General features: G+C 37.4%; 1 protein-coding gene across 5 annotated transcripts in view; it reads right to left on the bottom strand.

The window, feature by feature from the left end:
• LOC119658709 (uridine-cytidine kinase) overlaps positions 1 to 14,229 on the bottom strand; it is a 59,606-nt gene that overhangs the window by 22,920 nt on the left and 22,457 nt on the right. For 2 of the 5 annotated variants that reach the window (XM_038066318.1, XM_038066319.1), the window contains 2 exons: positions 2,523 to 2,639; positions 1,520 to 2,081 (listed from right to left, as the gene is read on the bottom strand). The exons of 1 other annotated variant lie outside the window; for it this stretch is intronic. In XM_038066318.1, coding sequence (XP_037922246.1) covers positions 1,966 to 2,081; positions 2,523 to 2,639 — 233 coding nt within the window. In that variant the 3' untranslated portion in view covers positions 1,520 to 1,965. Of the gene's footprint in view, positions 1 to 1,519; positions 2,640 to 14,229 lie in introns of those variants that run through there. 2 more of the 5 variants (XM_038066320.1, XM_038066322.1) reach the window with 2 other exon arrangements.

The raw sequence follows: 14,229 nt of genomic DNA, 5'->3' as shown, positions 1-14,229 counted from the left end.
CAGTGAGATTTAAACCGCGACCTTCCATACGACAGCCTTGTGCTCTAACCACTCAGCTATCCTGACACGCTTTCAATGATGTTGAGAAAGTCGCATTCAGATGCGTTTTTGTTTCACTGTTAAAGAATGCGGCACCTATTGCTCGCACATCTTTCTGAAACCCAAAATGTCACTTAAGATATGGCTTACACTGCCCGCTAAGATTCCTACGGCTACCATTAATTCTTTCTGTGTAGGCGACGATTGATTTTACGAAACCATACCCTGTATCTTTCTTGTTTTCTGAATTTGCCGAGTTTTTTGGGCGTCCTGGACATGGATCGTCATCAATGCTTATACGACCAGTTTTAAATTCATCAGCCTACTTGTGAAGCATTGCTTTCGAAGGAGCAGATTCACCTAGCGCATTTAAATTTTCCGTATAAATTCCCATTGGCCTCCAACCTTTTTTTGCAAAAAGTTTAAAAACTGCACGATGTTCAATGTTTTCAGTTGTTGTAAAATGCACTGACATGCCAACTTAGAATGGGCCGTAAACAAAAACTAAATTTGTTCGAAAAAAATCGTCGTGTTAGTGTCTGTGAAACCATGATTTCTGACTATCAGAGCGCCATCAAACGCTTTATTTATTTTTTTAGCTCCATTTGACTTCTGGACATCGTTTTACTCGTTTGAGGAGATTCAAACCACATCAAAGAAGACCCTAAAGGCGATTCGAATCGATTTTAACAACTGTTTCGAGGACTAGAAAAAGATAAAATGTCGGTACCAAATCGAATTGATTATCAGGCATATTCAACGTGTAGACACTACGAACTATGTATAAACGGAACAATCGTGTGACCATTTATTTTTACATAAAAAATCAACAAAGCCTTTCTTACCAGTAGCGCCGAATTTCCGATTTCCGACGTGTTAGCTCTTAATATTTTTACCATAGATGGAAATTGTTGATTTTTGTATCCACTATGTTTGCTTCATATTATGTGTCCTAATCTCTATTCTGGTGGGAGAAATGCAAACCTCAATACTATTCACAAGTTATATGATTCTCGATTGAAATAGAAGCGACCGAGGAGCAGGAAATGGAGAAACCGTCATTATTAATTATTAATAGCAAGGACATCAAACCAGCACTTTTCATTAGGCAAAAATGAAAATGAAAAGGCAAATCCTCAGTCTACTATGTCACTATTACCATAAATTGAATAGATTGTTTGCCAATATAAACAGGCAAAGAATAAGAAAGAGTAAATAAGCAATACCAGATGAAGAGGAGTACTGTATTGTAAGTTAAAAAAGTCTTTTTTATGTCCACCGTTTGCTTCCAATTTGTGATCACCTCCAGTTACTCATTCCTAAAAACTAGGGACGTTCATCCGGATTTAAAAACCAATTTTCTACTAGAGCGCTACAGAATGAATGCTGAATTTTCCATTTGAATTTTATTCTGAACAGTCTTGAGGTTGACTTCATAACAATGGTGAGAGCTTATAAATGGGAAATAAAATGAAACAAGATTATTTAGAAACTTTTAATTCAAACAATTTCGCAACATTTGGTACTATGTCTATAGAAAACAGTTTTATATCTATTCTATTTTGCAACAATAAAATAAATTCATAAAAATATAGTTTTTCTTTTTCTCTTCACATTAAAAATATAACGTAAAATAATATTGACATAAATATATTTCTTTCAATAGTAAAGCGAAGCATTAAGAAATGATTTCAGACGTGTTTTCGTCTAGATATGCCTTAGAGTTTTACAGAAAAAACATTACAGCCCGAGAAGGCAACTCCAAACTCAATGAACAATATTAAAAGCACTAAATAAAAGATACATACATAGGTACGTGTCAGGGTTGGACCCAAATCAAGTTACTCCATTCTTTAAACTTCTTACCTAAATAATAGTCATTTGTTACAATTTTTTTCTTAAAGAGATCAATCACATTAAAAACAGTCAATGATTTGTATTTCCTAAATTACGATTTTTATCAAAAAATATATTACTCTGTATGGTGACCTCTTTGCAGAGGGTCGAAAAGCGTCTAATCGCAGCGAGTGTTTGACTTTTTTCTTTGGTGTCGCAATCGAAATACAACATAAATACAGGATTCAAATGTAAATAGAAAAAAGATAAATACAAAGCAGAGATAAAACGAGGACGAACATTTTCAATTACATCACATCCATTAGTTTCAACTAAAAACTCGAAAATCCAGGGAAAGCTTTCCAGAAGTGTTTCTCGTCTTAAATATGTGTATTATCACGGTGTGATGGGATCGTTACATTTGGTGAGTATTTTTAGTAGATAAGTGTCTTTGATAGAGTACGTGCAGTTACTCTTCATGACCGTACCAAATCAATGGGTGTATGGTGATTAAATTTTGGGGGCATATAAAACAATATTTGCGGTCAATGCGAATCTTTATGTTCTGAATCGGTCATTTCAAGGAATACCATTAATTTTTTAATGGGGTCTCACATTTGCCGCCAAATCAGACATATTTCGCTTACCTAAGTGGTGTATTGGTGGATTGACGGATCCTGCGGATAGCAAATATGATGGATATCCTTCAAGTCTGCGGTTGTTCAAAAAGTCACGTATGTGTTGTACTATTAAATCGATGGCAACTAAAAGTAAACGGAAAAGAGAAAAGAAAAACTATGTATGGATAGGGGAAACAAACTTCATTTCTTTGAATTATATCATTTTCTAAAAATGACAAAACGTTGTTTTGCTACTAATACTTGACTGCTCGGTTGACTGCTGAAAATATCTAATAAGCGAGAAATGGTTTGCGGAAACACAATCATGCTCAACTGAAGCTGCAAAAGCATTGAATGATTTGAAAGGATCGATAACTATCATATTAGGTAATGTTAAGCGAAATTGGGGTTCCATAATGTGGCGATGCTGACGAAAACATATGGATTAGTTAACGGATTATTCTGCTATATTACAGGCCTGCAGATTATAACTTTAGCGCAGTTAGGTCGTTAATGATAAAAGAAACAATACATACACAGTACCTACTATTTTACTACAGAACAGAACAAATTACCTTAATATTTTGACAAGTGTTTACCTAATAATACGTTCAATCAAATTCAGTTTGATACATACATTGCATACAGGGCATCCCTACGCACTTTTGTGGATAGAGAACGTTTGCTTTACAGTCGGCATTTGTATTTTTACCCTAACGTGGTAACGTCTTGCAAAATTATAAAGCAGCTATCCGTGGTACTTTTTATTGAAACACGCATTAAAGTTATAAATATTTGATAATACAGAAGGGTTGTGCTTTTCCCCGCCCGCAGTCGAAACAAATCGGGAAACCGGAAGCTAAACGCTTCAAATATGAAAGGTTTTGTGTATTTCCTTTATAAATCATTTGAGTATACATTGGTCCCATTAGTACGTAGCACGTAATTATATGCATATATTGATACCCCTATCACCTATTATAACTCTATTAGTTATAATGCGATTTCCACCAAACTGTCCTGGGGTTTTGCAGTCAATTACTAAAAATTATTGTAATATATTATAAACCTTATTTCAGCAGATATATGGGCGGTATTTCGGAGCTTAGGCACCATATAGTGGCAGCTTCTTGTTTTTTTTTCAGATTTTTGGATTGGGTAGGTTCTGAGAATGAGTCCGCGAAAGATTGTAATGAAAATTTTGGAGATAGGAGATCAAGTCGATCCCTTGAGTGGCCGATAACGACCTAGAGGGCAGAGCTATCCCAAAAAGATAAACAAATTGGCAAAATTTGACCGTGAAGGTCCGCCCACAAAGATTGCAGCTCTATCAAAGCTCTCGGTCGACACGTTCTTGCACGCCTCTGTGCTAGCCAGGCTCGGGAATGTGGGGGGGTCCTTTGAGCGCTTTGATCCCTCACGCTTCATTACTAAAAACAACGTGCCTTTTCCGATGCGTGGGTCCGCACCGGATTTTAAAATCGATTTTAGGTAGGAATTCGCGACGGCCTATCGAATGAAAACCAGAACGCGAGCTAAATTGGAAAATAAAAAAAAAACCGGCTCGACCGCGCGCGTGGAGCCGTTTGTCTCCGGACCCGAGTGCCGCGATCAAGTAGGGGAAGATCCACGACGGATCACCGTCCCGATTGCCGTCCCTTCCGCCTCAGATCTTGTACGAGGCGCGGCCGGTGAGGTTCCCACCCTTCCTCGACATCCTCCGGCCAGTTATTCGTTTAGAGGATGTCCCTTTCATATGAATTCCGCGGGAGTAAGGAGGAACTAAGGGGAGGAAGTCCTCAAACTTATCATTACAAGATGTCACCACTTTTCAGCCCCTGTATACTCCCTTTTACATGTTTGGGGACTCCTTCTTAAATTCGACGTAGAGCAATGTAATTCACTGTATGTGTGTTCACAGTTCCCTCGTTCCCACAAAATTTGATGACAATCGGTATAACCATTTTCTAAGAAAAATGCGTGTAACAGGTAATCAATTTTAATCAGGTTTTCTTTTTCAAAGTGGGGGCGATTTTATCAAGATGTTTCGATTTCAATTTGTTTACTTAAAAAAAATTTTTTGAAAAAAATTGAAAATTCTTCGTTCAGGGACTAACTATTATCATAAATAAATGGTTAAAGTTTGCTATTGATTGGGCCTGTAGTTTTTTAGTAATCGTGCCCACCGCAAAAGCACTTTTACGAAAACAAGATTCGGAGATAATCACGTTTACAGTTTGTTTGTTTGTTTTTCGTTTTAAAAATCAACTTGTTTATTTACATCGAGTTGTCGCACATTCTGCAGTTGTCTGCAGACTCCAAAACATCAATTTGATGTTAGCTACAAGCCATTATAGCTTCTTTTGCGGCTGCAGCTTCACGCAGTATATACGGCGAAGAAGGTTTAAATGCAGCGAGGTAATGCGTTATAAAAGGCTATAATTTTGGACCTAATGCTCAGATGTAAATGTGATTTGTTGAGAATATTCTTGAGATAATGTGCAGTAAATTTTCTCGATTTCCACGACCATGAAAACTGTATATAATCCCTCAAGTGGAATGGAACGACGATCTTCACTCATAGTTATTTCAGGCGGCTTCAGGGCGTTGCATGGTCCAAAGATACAATATACATAAAATGCAAAAAGATTGTTTTTCCTTTGGGATTATCCTCTTGTTCAAAACTGATACCGCATTTTGGACTATGCAACGCGGCGCAAACCTTTCAGAGAACCATCCAATTTGTGTTCCGAAAAATCCGCCTTTTCCTTTAAGACCGAGCATTGAGAGCACCTAAAGTGCCTCCTTGAAGTCTGGCCATTGAGAAAGGCAAATTCTTACAATCGCAGGTGAGATTCCTCAGCCACCTGATTACCCCTGGAGGCATCCAACCGGACCTAGTTAAAGTGCAAACAATTTTGAGCTCCCCGCTTTCGGAAACACTTAAGAATCTGAAAATGTTCTTGGGCATGTTGAACTTCTACCGTCGTTTTGTGCTCAAAGCCGCTTACTTGCCTGGGCTGAAGGCCAAAAACTCGCGCCTGATTGTGTAATACCCAGAGGCTGGTCACGAGTTTGAGACCAAGCAATAGCTAGTGAAAGCTATACTTTTAACATTCCCTCAGCAACATGCGACGCTGGCTGTATTCGTCGTACTACTCTACTCGTCGTACTCCTATATTGTAGTAGGAGAAAGCTCTCTAGTTTTATTTTTATTGACTAGTAATGTTAATGCAAGAGGCACTATCCTCTTCAGCCTCACCTATGATAATGACACGAGATGTACAAAATGCCGCAATCCAGATCGAGCAAGCAACGATCGGCACACATTAATGAAAGCCGAAAGACGTAGAAGCAACGTTAGAACCAAAAAAACATCAAAGATATCAATACAACTTTGTGATTGTTGATAATTGCTCCTATCTAGATCAAAAATAGCAACCGATAATAGCTATGGCGACGAAATTAGCGAATGGTTGTTGGCAGTCAATAACCAAGCACCATAGGGCCAAAGCTCCTAATCTTAGAACAATGATCTTGCCAGCCCTAATGTGTTTCTCGATGACCTGAGTCCTTAGCGATAAAAATTCCGAGCTATTAACCGCGTTAGAGAGAAAGGCTAGAAAGTACACGAGCTTAGATCTTCGCTTCACCTGTTCTCGATTTCAAGAGTCAGGGAAGATTGTCGGAGGTGCTACTCTGGGAGAAGAAACTAAGAACTATCATGAAAGCGATAAACGATAGCACAAAATGCCGCGCATTGAGATAAAAATAAAAGCCATTGAGATCCAAAGCAATCTATCAGAGCTCCATCTTGTTGTAGAAAGTATTTATGCTTGTTATCGGTGACATTCTCATGCTATTTTGGCCGGAAGACATGAAGGGCTTCAACGGAACGAGACATCTTTCCTTAAGCCTCCTTCAACACTTCTCAGCGACGTGTCATCGGGGTACGTTTGCCTGATAAAATTCCAAACGAAAAACTTCGTCGGATCACAGTCCAGTTGGCTACCCCATGCAGTGGATGGCCATCGAGTGGGTTGACCCAGGAGTCCAGGGCACAGAGCAGTAGAGAAGGAATGCAAGCATCTCGGCGAGGGAAGAAGCTAATGGGGAGTGCTATTTTTTGCTTCAAATAAACAAATTTGTTGTAGCAGGGCATTGAATACCGCAGAAGTCAATAATGAAGCTAGTGTCAAATCAACTTTATGTAATTAGATTAAATGGTTCAATTACGAATGTGAAAGACAAGAATTACTTTGGAAGGCGGCGTCATTCAAAGGTGTAAAATTGGAGGCACCACTCGGTGAAGATTCGTAGCAAACACAAAATGAACTGGATTTAGACCGATTAATCATATGAACGACTAAATTATCATCCATGATCATGTTCTGTATTTAGTGGGGTCAGCATAATGTGATCTATGAGTCGCTCGAGCCGAACAGACGGATATCAAATCAAATTTCGGTCGAATACCAATTGCCCTGTCAGGTACGTGGGACAGGCATTTCCTAAAAGTACCACTAAAATTGGAAAGCGAAAATGGTTTAAATTTAAATATAATTAAAATAATAAATGACCAAAAGGTCCTCAAATCCATTGCAGAACAAACCAACGTTTTTTTAGAGGACAAGAAATTGTGGAAGTTACGACTCGGAATTGTATCCTAGAATGACAGAAAAATGAAGCATCACAAAATTGTGAAATTGAAAAGTAACGACAGTGTATATTAGATATTCATTAAATAGCTTGGCTATTCAAAGAACCCGCCGTGATAAGTTTTTAGATTTCTTTCTCAAGATTAAAAACATGGCCGTTAGCTGATTTGCCAAAGACTTTGACCTGTTATGGTGACGAAGGGAGTCTTCTCAATTGTATAGTCACCCACGATGAAGCATTGATTCATAATACTGAATTGAAATAAACAATCAAAAAACGAGTGAAAAATATAACTTTCCACCAATAAAGGCTAAAAAGGAAGTTGAAGTCAAACCATTTGGTGATAATGACGAGTCAGGCATCAGAAGACTGCAGGAAATTCACTTGTCAATTCACAAGGTAGGCTTTTAAGGGGTTTATAAACAGCTTTAAGAACCATACATTAACATTAAGTGGAACCCATGTCCTTTAATTGCTCAATTCAGGTAGCAAACCTTGCGGGTCTTACTTAGGTATAAAATGGTATTTTGTCAAGTACGGGATTATTATTTGCATATTGGTACTTAGCACGTAGATTAGTGTATCGACTCCATCAGCAGCAAAAAACAGAAGAATGAATACAACACGCCATCAACTACCCGAAATAGGCAGGAGCACACCGGCAAGCTCGCCTTCAGTTCACGCGGGAACATGTGAATTGGAAGATGAAACAATGGGCGGTAGTGTTATTCTCAATCGAATGCATTATGTGCTTGCACGTGAATGACGGTCGAGGTCGAATATACCGAAAACATTTAGAGCGATTTGCTCCGTTCTGCGTCTTAGAGCGGCATTAGAAGCGAAAATGAATCTTAATCTCAACGTCAAAAAGCGGCCGCAAATCTTACTTACTACGCGACGCTATCTCAACGAGGTTTTGGAAGTAGACATCATGCCTTTTCTGAGATTCATCGGTGAAAACTGCACGCCACTGTTATTGTAAGTTGATATTTGGAGGAGGTTACCGGTACATTCATTTCCTCCTAATATCAACTTTCAATAGCAGTGGCACCGATGAATCCCAGAAAAGGCATGATGTGTGCTGGAAGCGCCTTGGAAAGACGTCCAGTCCAACTTTCATGGGATTAAAAAAAAGAACACAAGTCAGGAACACCACTCCAGCGATCGCACACGAGTTGGAAGAAGACACTAAGGAATACTGGGAGGCGATCCCACAGGAATTCATCAAAAAATTAGTGAAGTAAATGAAGCATCAGATGGAATCCCTGATTCTGCAAAAAGTCCTAACAACTTGTTAGCACTGATGAAGGGAACAAGTGGTTCCCGAAATATCGGTATTTGCAAAAACAAAAATATAAAAACTAGCGAATAAGAAAAAACAAGTTTTTTATTATTTCAAATAATTAATCGCTGGAAACACCGCATAATTACACTCAGATCTATTGATTACTTGCACGTCCTGGGACAGTGTCCGGCACTTGTGCAAAGTAGGTCGATACATCTGGGAGAACACTTAATACCAGATGCAAAGCTGAAACTTCTGGAAGTGGGGAACATACTAAAGTTCCTAACGGTTACAGGCCTGCTTGAGATACTATGATCAATAGGTACACTGTAACCAGTAAAAGGGGCACAATAGTTCTTTAAGGTCGCGGTGCGACTTTCCCTTAACAGAATAATAATAATAATTGATTACTTCCAACATCATCAGTTTAGCGTATACTGCAAAGAGGATCGGAAGTATTGCCGTTTAATGCTCTCCTTTAGAAAATACATGAGATTTACTTTTCAGCGACTTTCCGACATAACCCATATAGACTTTCCAATAGCAGTTCAATACTTCCTGAAGAAGCAGTTGCAATTGAAATGGGGAATATAAGTGTCAAAGTGAATGCGATAAGAGAATCGAAATGTGACTCCTTTTACCATCTCATTTTTGGCGACACAATTGAAACACAGAACCTATAATACGGTCAATTGAATTGAGCGGCAATAATTTTTACATCTGAGAGACCAATATACACTTATCGTGAAATGTGCTATAAGAAAGCAACCATCGAATCGATCCATCAATAAATTTCTTCTAGACATGAAACAATTAAGACGAAATATATGTATCAGTTTTAAAGAGTAACATTCACATTGTGGTTATTCACTTGATAAATAATCTATTCATCATACCAAATGGTAGATTTATCATATTACAATTGAAACACTAGAAATATTTTAAAACATTTATTCACAATACCATCTCGTGATGACTCTACTACAAAATCATGCAATTACGTTTACATCTATTCATACAGTAATATGAGCATTAGAGGTTTGGTAAGTAACCACCCCTAGAATAGCTCTTGTAACTATGACCATTAGGTCATTAGCTCCACTCTTGTAGAGTGGCAGAATAACGAAAGCTATAAGACAAAATATTCAAATTTGAAAAACTAAGTATCAAATAAGTAAATCCCTCTAGAGATTTTTTTATCTTAAAAATGAAGGACAACAGTGGAGTAAAATGGGGCATAACATACATATCCGTAAAAATAATCTTAAATGAAAACTAATGTATTTAACGCTCACTACTTCGTTGTCTTATAAAAGGAGGAGGAAATTAATACAGAATCAAGAATAAATAAATCAATTAATTAAAATTATTGTTTCTTGGTTCTGTCCTTTAAAGAATACAGCACAAAAGATTCAAAGAAAACTATCGAAACAGACTCTCTTGATTGATATGCTAAACTATTGTACGATATGATCAACCATCACCATAGATAAAGTTTTCTAAATTGTAAGACGATATTTAATCAGCTGTGGTGTTTCTGCGGGTTGCGTATTTATGCATAGTTTTGACTTTGTAGAGCAACTAAGAATGCATTTTTTACTTCTTATTTCAACTCCTTATTTGAGATTCATTATTCTGTACCGAGGATAACTCTATTGTGTCTACTACAAAAATACAAAATGGCTTGGGTGGCAGCGTAATTATTTTTGCAATTTTCATCTTTTATTGTCAATTTTTTTCTGTGCAAATTGTGCAAAGCGCTATAAGTTTAACTGATTCTCAACAGTTAGACCTAACCCATTTCGACTGACCCCAATAGATTCGAAATGTAAAAATGTAACTATAAACACGATACACAAAGAAACAAATAAACAACCGACTAGACCTAAATTAATTAATAAAATGGAAGTTGAAAATGCGGTTTCAAGACTAAAAATAGAGTGAAAGCTTAGGAAACAATGCTATGCGAGTAATAATTGATGATTATTTAAGAATTGAAGGTTTTCCGCCAGGTTGTACGCTTCTCTCAAGGAAATGTTTAATTTATTTAGTGCATAATTATATCTGATTTCACGGTACAAGTTTTGGCTGAGGAACTTATTAAAGTCAGCGCATTATCTGAAATATGAGCAAGGATCCATAACAATGGAAACCCCTGAAGTACCTCCAAGAACGATTGCGAAGATTAAAATCAATGTGGGAAAAATTCGAGGCCACAGATACTGGGATCACGAGAAGTACGACCATTTCAGCAGCGATTATTATAGATCCATCTTATGTCTATATAGGAAAAACTCAGGAGGTATTCCTCAACCCAATTAGCTTGCTATTAAGTTATTCATAAACTGATGCCTAGATGGCGATGCATTTTGTCATTTCGCCGGTAGTTCAATCATCAAACGATTCCTTTCTTGATCGGTTTCGAGCAGAGCAGAGAAGATATCATCAAACCCTGCCTTGAGCTTTTGCCCTCTGGAATAGCGTAATCGAAAGCGGTCGCTGTTCGTGTTTCTATTATTTCTATATTAAACTGAAAATCCAACAAAGGTACAAATTACAGTGCGGGACAGAATTGTGTAAATGTTTATTGACAGGAAATGAATATTCTACCCTTTACAAAACTACTAGCGAAATGGCAACCTCTATTCTATATGTTTTTCGTCAACGTTAGTAAACTTTGGCAACACCAAAAAAAAGTTTTGACAGATAACATCATTTCAAGATCGTGTGTTCAAAACCTCGGTAAGCCATTTACACAATTTTTGTCGCACCAATTCCTTGAAGTGAAGTAAATTTCCATTCATACAATTTTTTCGGGTTCTATTCACAGTGAAAAATAAATTAAAGAGTAAGTTTAAATAAATTTTGTGGCAACGATTTCATAACCGTTTGCAGAGTACTCAAATATGAAAAAGATCAACGCTGAAGTAAAGAAATGAGTTCTAAAGGAGCTGCAAGCGGGACATTCTTATCGGCAGATATCTAGCAAATGTAATATATCATTCAAATTTTTTGGTAATATAGCCACAAAATCGCAGTTAAACCTCCCAAGAGCCCGTAGTTGACGAAAACTGATGTTGTTAGAAAGGGACAGATGTACTGATCAATGTTTAATTGCTTCGGAAGAACAAAAAATCCTGGAAAAAGACAACAAAAGCTGCCGGCGTGCTACAACGAATCTCCAAATAGACGGCTGTTAGAGAAGTCAACCGTTGCTATTTTCATACGCGTAAATGAATACAAAAGCCACGTTTAACCGAGAGGCATAAGAAATTTCCACTTCCGTTTGCCAAAAAATATGAAAACGGGACTGGGGGAAAGGTATTTGGACAGATGAATCCAAAATCAACTTTTTTGGGCCTGATGGACCAAAAGCTCCAAACGCCAATAAAAGACTGCCACGTGGTACCTGGAATGAAATTTGGCGGCGGAAAGTAGTTATTTTAGGGATGTTTTTGTGCAGAAAGGTAGGCTGCATCGAATCAATGGAAATATGAACGCTAATATGTATATCAACATAATTAAGTCATCATACATGGCAAATTTGCGAAAGTGGGGTCGAAATGTTGAAAGCACAATATTGCAACAGAACAACAACCCCAAATATAAAGCCAAACAAACACTAGAATTCTTAAGGAATGAAAAAACGTCAATGCTGGAGTGACCGTCACAAATCTTATAGAAAATTTGTGGGACATTCTGAAAAATCTAGTTTAAAAATATTAAAACGCCTTTGAAAACCTGAATAAACTTTGGGAGCGCTGCAATGAATTATGGATTTCCATTTTTTCAAGAAGACTGTTGGAAACTAGCTGAAAACATACCGGCTCCTAACCAGGCCGTTATTAAAGCAAAAGGATTGTACACAAATTATTAGTAATATAGATTTTTTCTTTTCTAAGTAATGCGCCAAAACTATGTAAATAGCCCAAAATGGATTTGATTGTTTTTTACTGAAACGAATTATTGCATCACTTTTCGATTTTTATATTATCTACAATAAATTGTCCTTCGTAAACCAGTGTTTTTTTAATTTATCTCTTAATTTGGAACAATTTATAAACAGTCTAGAATGTGAAGGACATTTACACAATTCTGTCCCACACTGTATGTTCATCAACACCGCCAGGTATACAACTTTTTTGATTTGGTATAGAATCCTGAACGAAGACATATTCCACTGAAAATCGGCTACGATAAAACACCTTAGGAATGTGTCAAATTTCATAAAAAGTCAGAATATCGGAAGCTAGATACTTCGAGTATAAGGCTCTGTTCTTACGATCTAGCAGCTAGAGTGTTCACCACTGAACGTGTCAGACACAAAAAAAATCTTCTATACATTTAATTTGAGAGTATTCATACGATCCAGCAGCAGGCGCACAACACAGATCAGAAGTCTTGCGAAGAATATTTTTTCGCCCTGCAGAAAGGTTTCCCAGTAGTGAAATTGAAAAGTTATTCTTTCGGAACCGAGAAAGTATAAACATTCATATCAGTTTTTTTTTTAGAAATTGTTCCGGAGGCCAATGTAGATCAAAATGTACCTCTCGAGAATTAAAGCATAATTTTCGCAAATATAAATTAGTTCCATGTATAGAGTACAATGCGAACTTCAATTTGATCTGTAATTTTTTAAAGATAGTGCGCCAAGTCACTCAACTGTGAATTTCTCATCGATTTGGATAAATTAACGAATGATTACAATGTTACGCAGAAAGAACGATAGTTGCATTTGTCGATATAAATTTCACATGCATTCACTTCTTATTAGTTTGCATTGATGCAAGAACGGAAAGCTTGCACAAAGTCACACTGGGATGCGCAAGAAACGAGTGTTTTTGGCTTTTGCGATGCGGCGTCTGACACGCTCCGTACTAGACACGGAACTTTTGCTGCTGAATCGTAGGAACACTCTCTCCTAGTAAATGTGTTGAAGAATTCTTTTGTGTCTGGCACGTTCAGTAGTGGACACGCTAGCTGCTGGATCGTATGATTACTTTCATGTATTATGCTGTGCTAAACATCCTGCGTGCTGAATATGCTAGCAGCTGGATATTATGATTAGATCTTAAAGGTTTTGTGTTCATCTAATGTCAGAAACTTTCTATGCCCGTTTTCCTTTCCGTAAATAACTAAAAAATCAATATATTCCTCCATATATTTTCAAATCCCATGATATACAGGGTGGATACGGTATTTGAGGACATACATATAGGTGGCTATAACTTCCCGAAACCATTATTTTCCTTTTTGCTCCTTTTTCAAATAAGACACGGAGGACTACAACTTAACTCAAGAAATAAAGAGACATGCAGTTATCGTCGGTTTATGTGCAATTGATCCTTATTTAGAAATCTCCAATTTTCTTAAATGTGTCCCTTCATTCGTTCATAAAGTTCGCCGTGACTTGGAAACGTCAAATGACGATGCAGAATCTGTTACAAAACGCAGAAAAAAACACGAATAACGTTGTTGTTGTAACACTGTCCAATTTGCAGAATTTATTCAACAAGTTCAAGCGATAATTGACGAGTTCCCTTCAAAATCCCTTACAAGGGAGCTCAATGTTTCTGACGGTTTTATCCATCGAATTGTCCACGAAGATCTCCGGTATAAATCCTACGTTATGCGCAGAAGACAGTTTATGTCGGAGCAAACACGGGAGGTTCCGAGTAGGGGAAGCAAGGATTCGAATAACAGGGGGCTGGTATTGCATTTTCTCCGCTAGACATTGTGCTTGCTAATGACGGAAATATCTATACCTTCCGTAAAGAGAGGGAACAGAAG

Source organism: Hermetia illucens, chromosome 6 (genome assembly GCF_905115235.1).
Source record: "Hermetia illucens chromosome 6, iHerIll2.2.curated.20191125, whole genome shotgun sequence".
NCBI lineage: Eukaryota > Metazoa > Arthropoda > Insecta > Diptera > Stratiomyidae > Hermetia > Hermetia illucens.
This window is presented reverse-complemented; position numbering and strand designations above follow the sequence as displayed.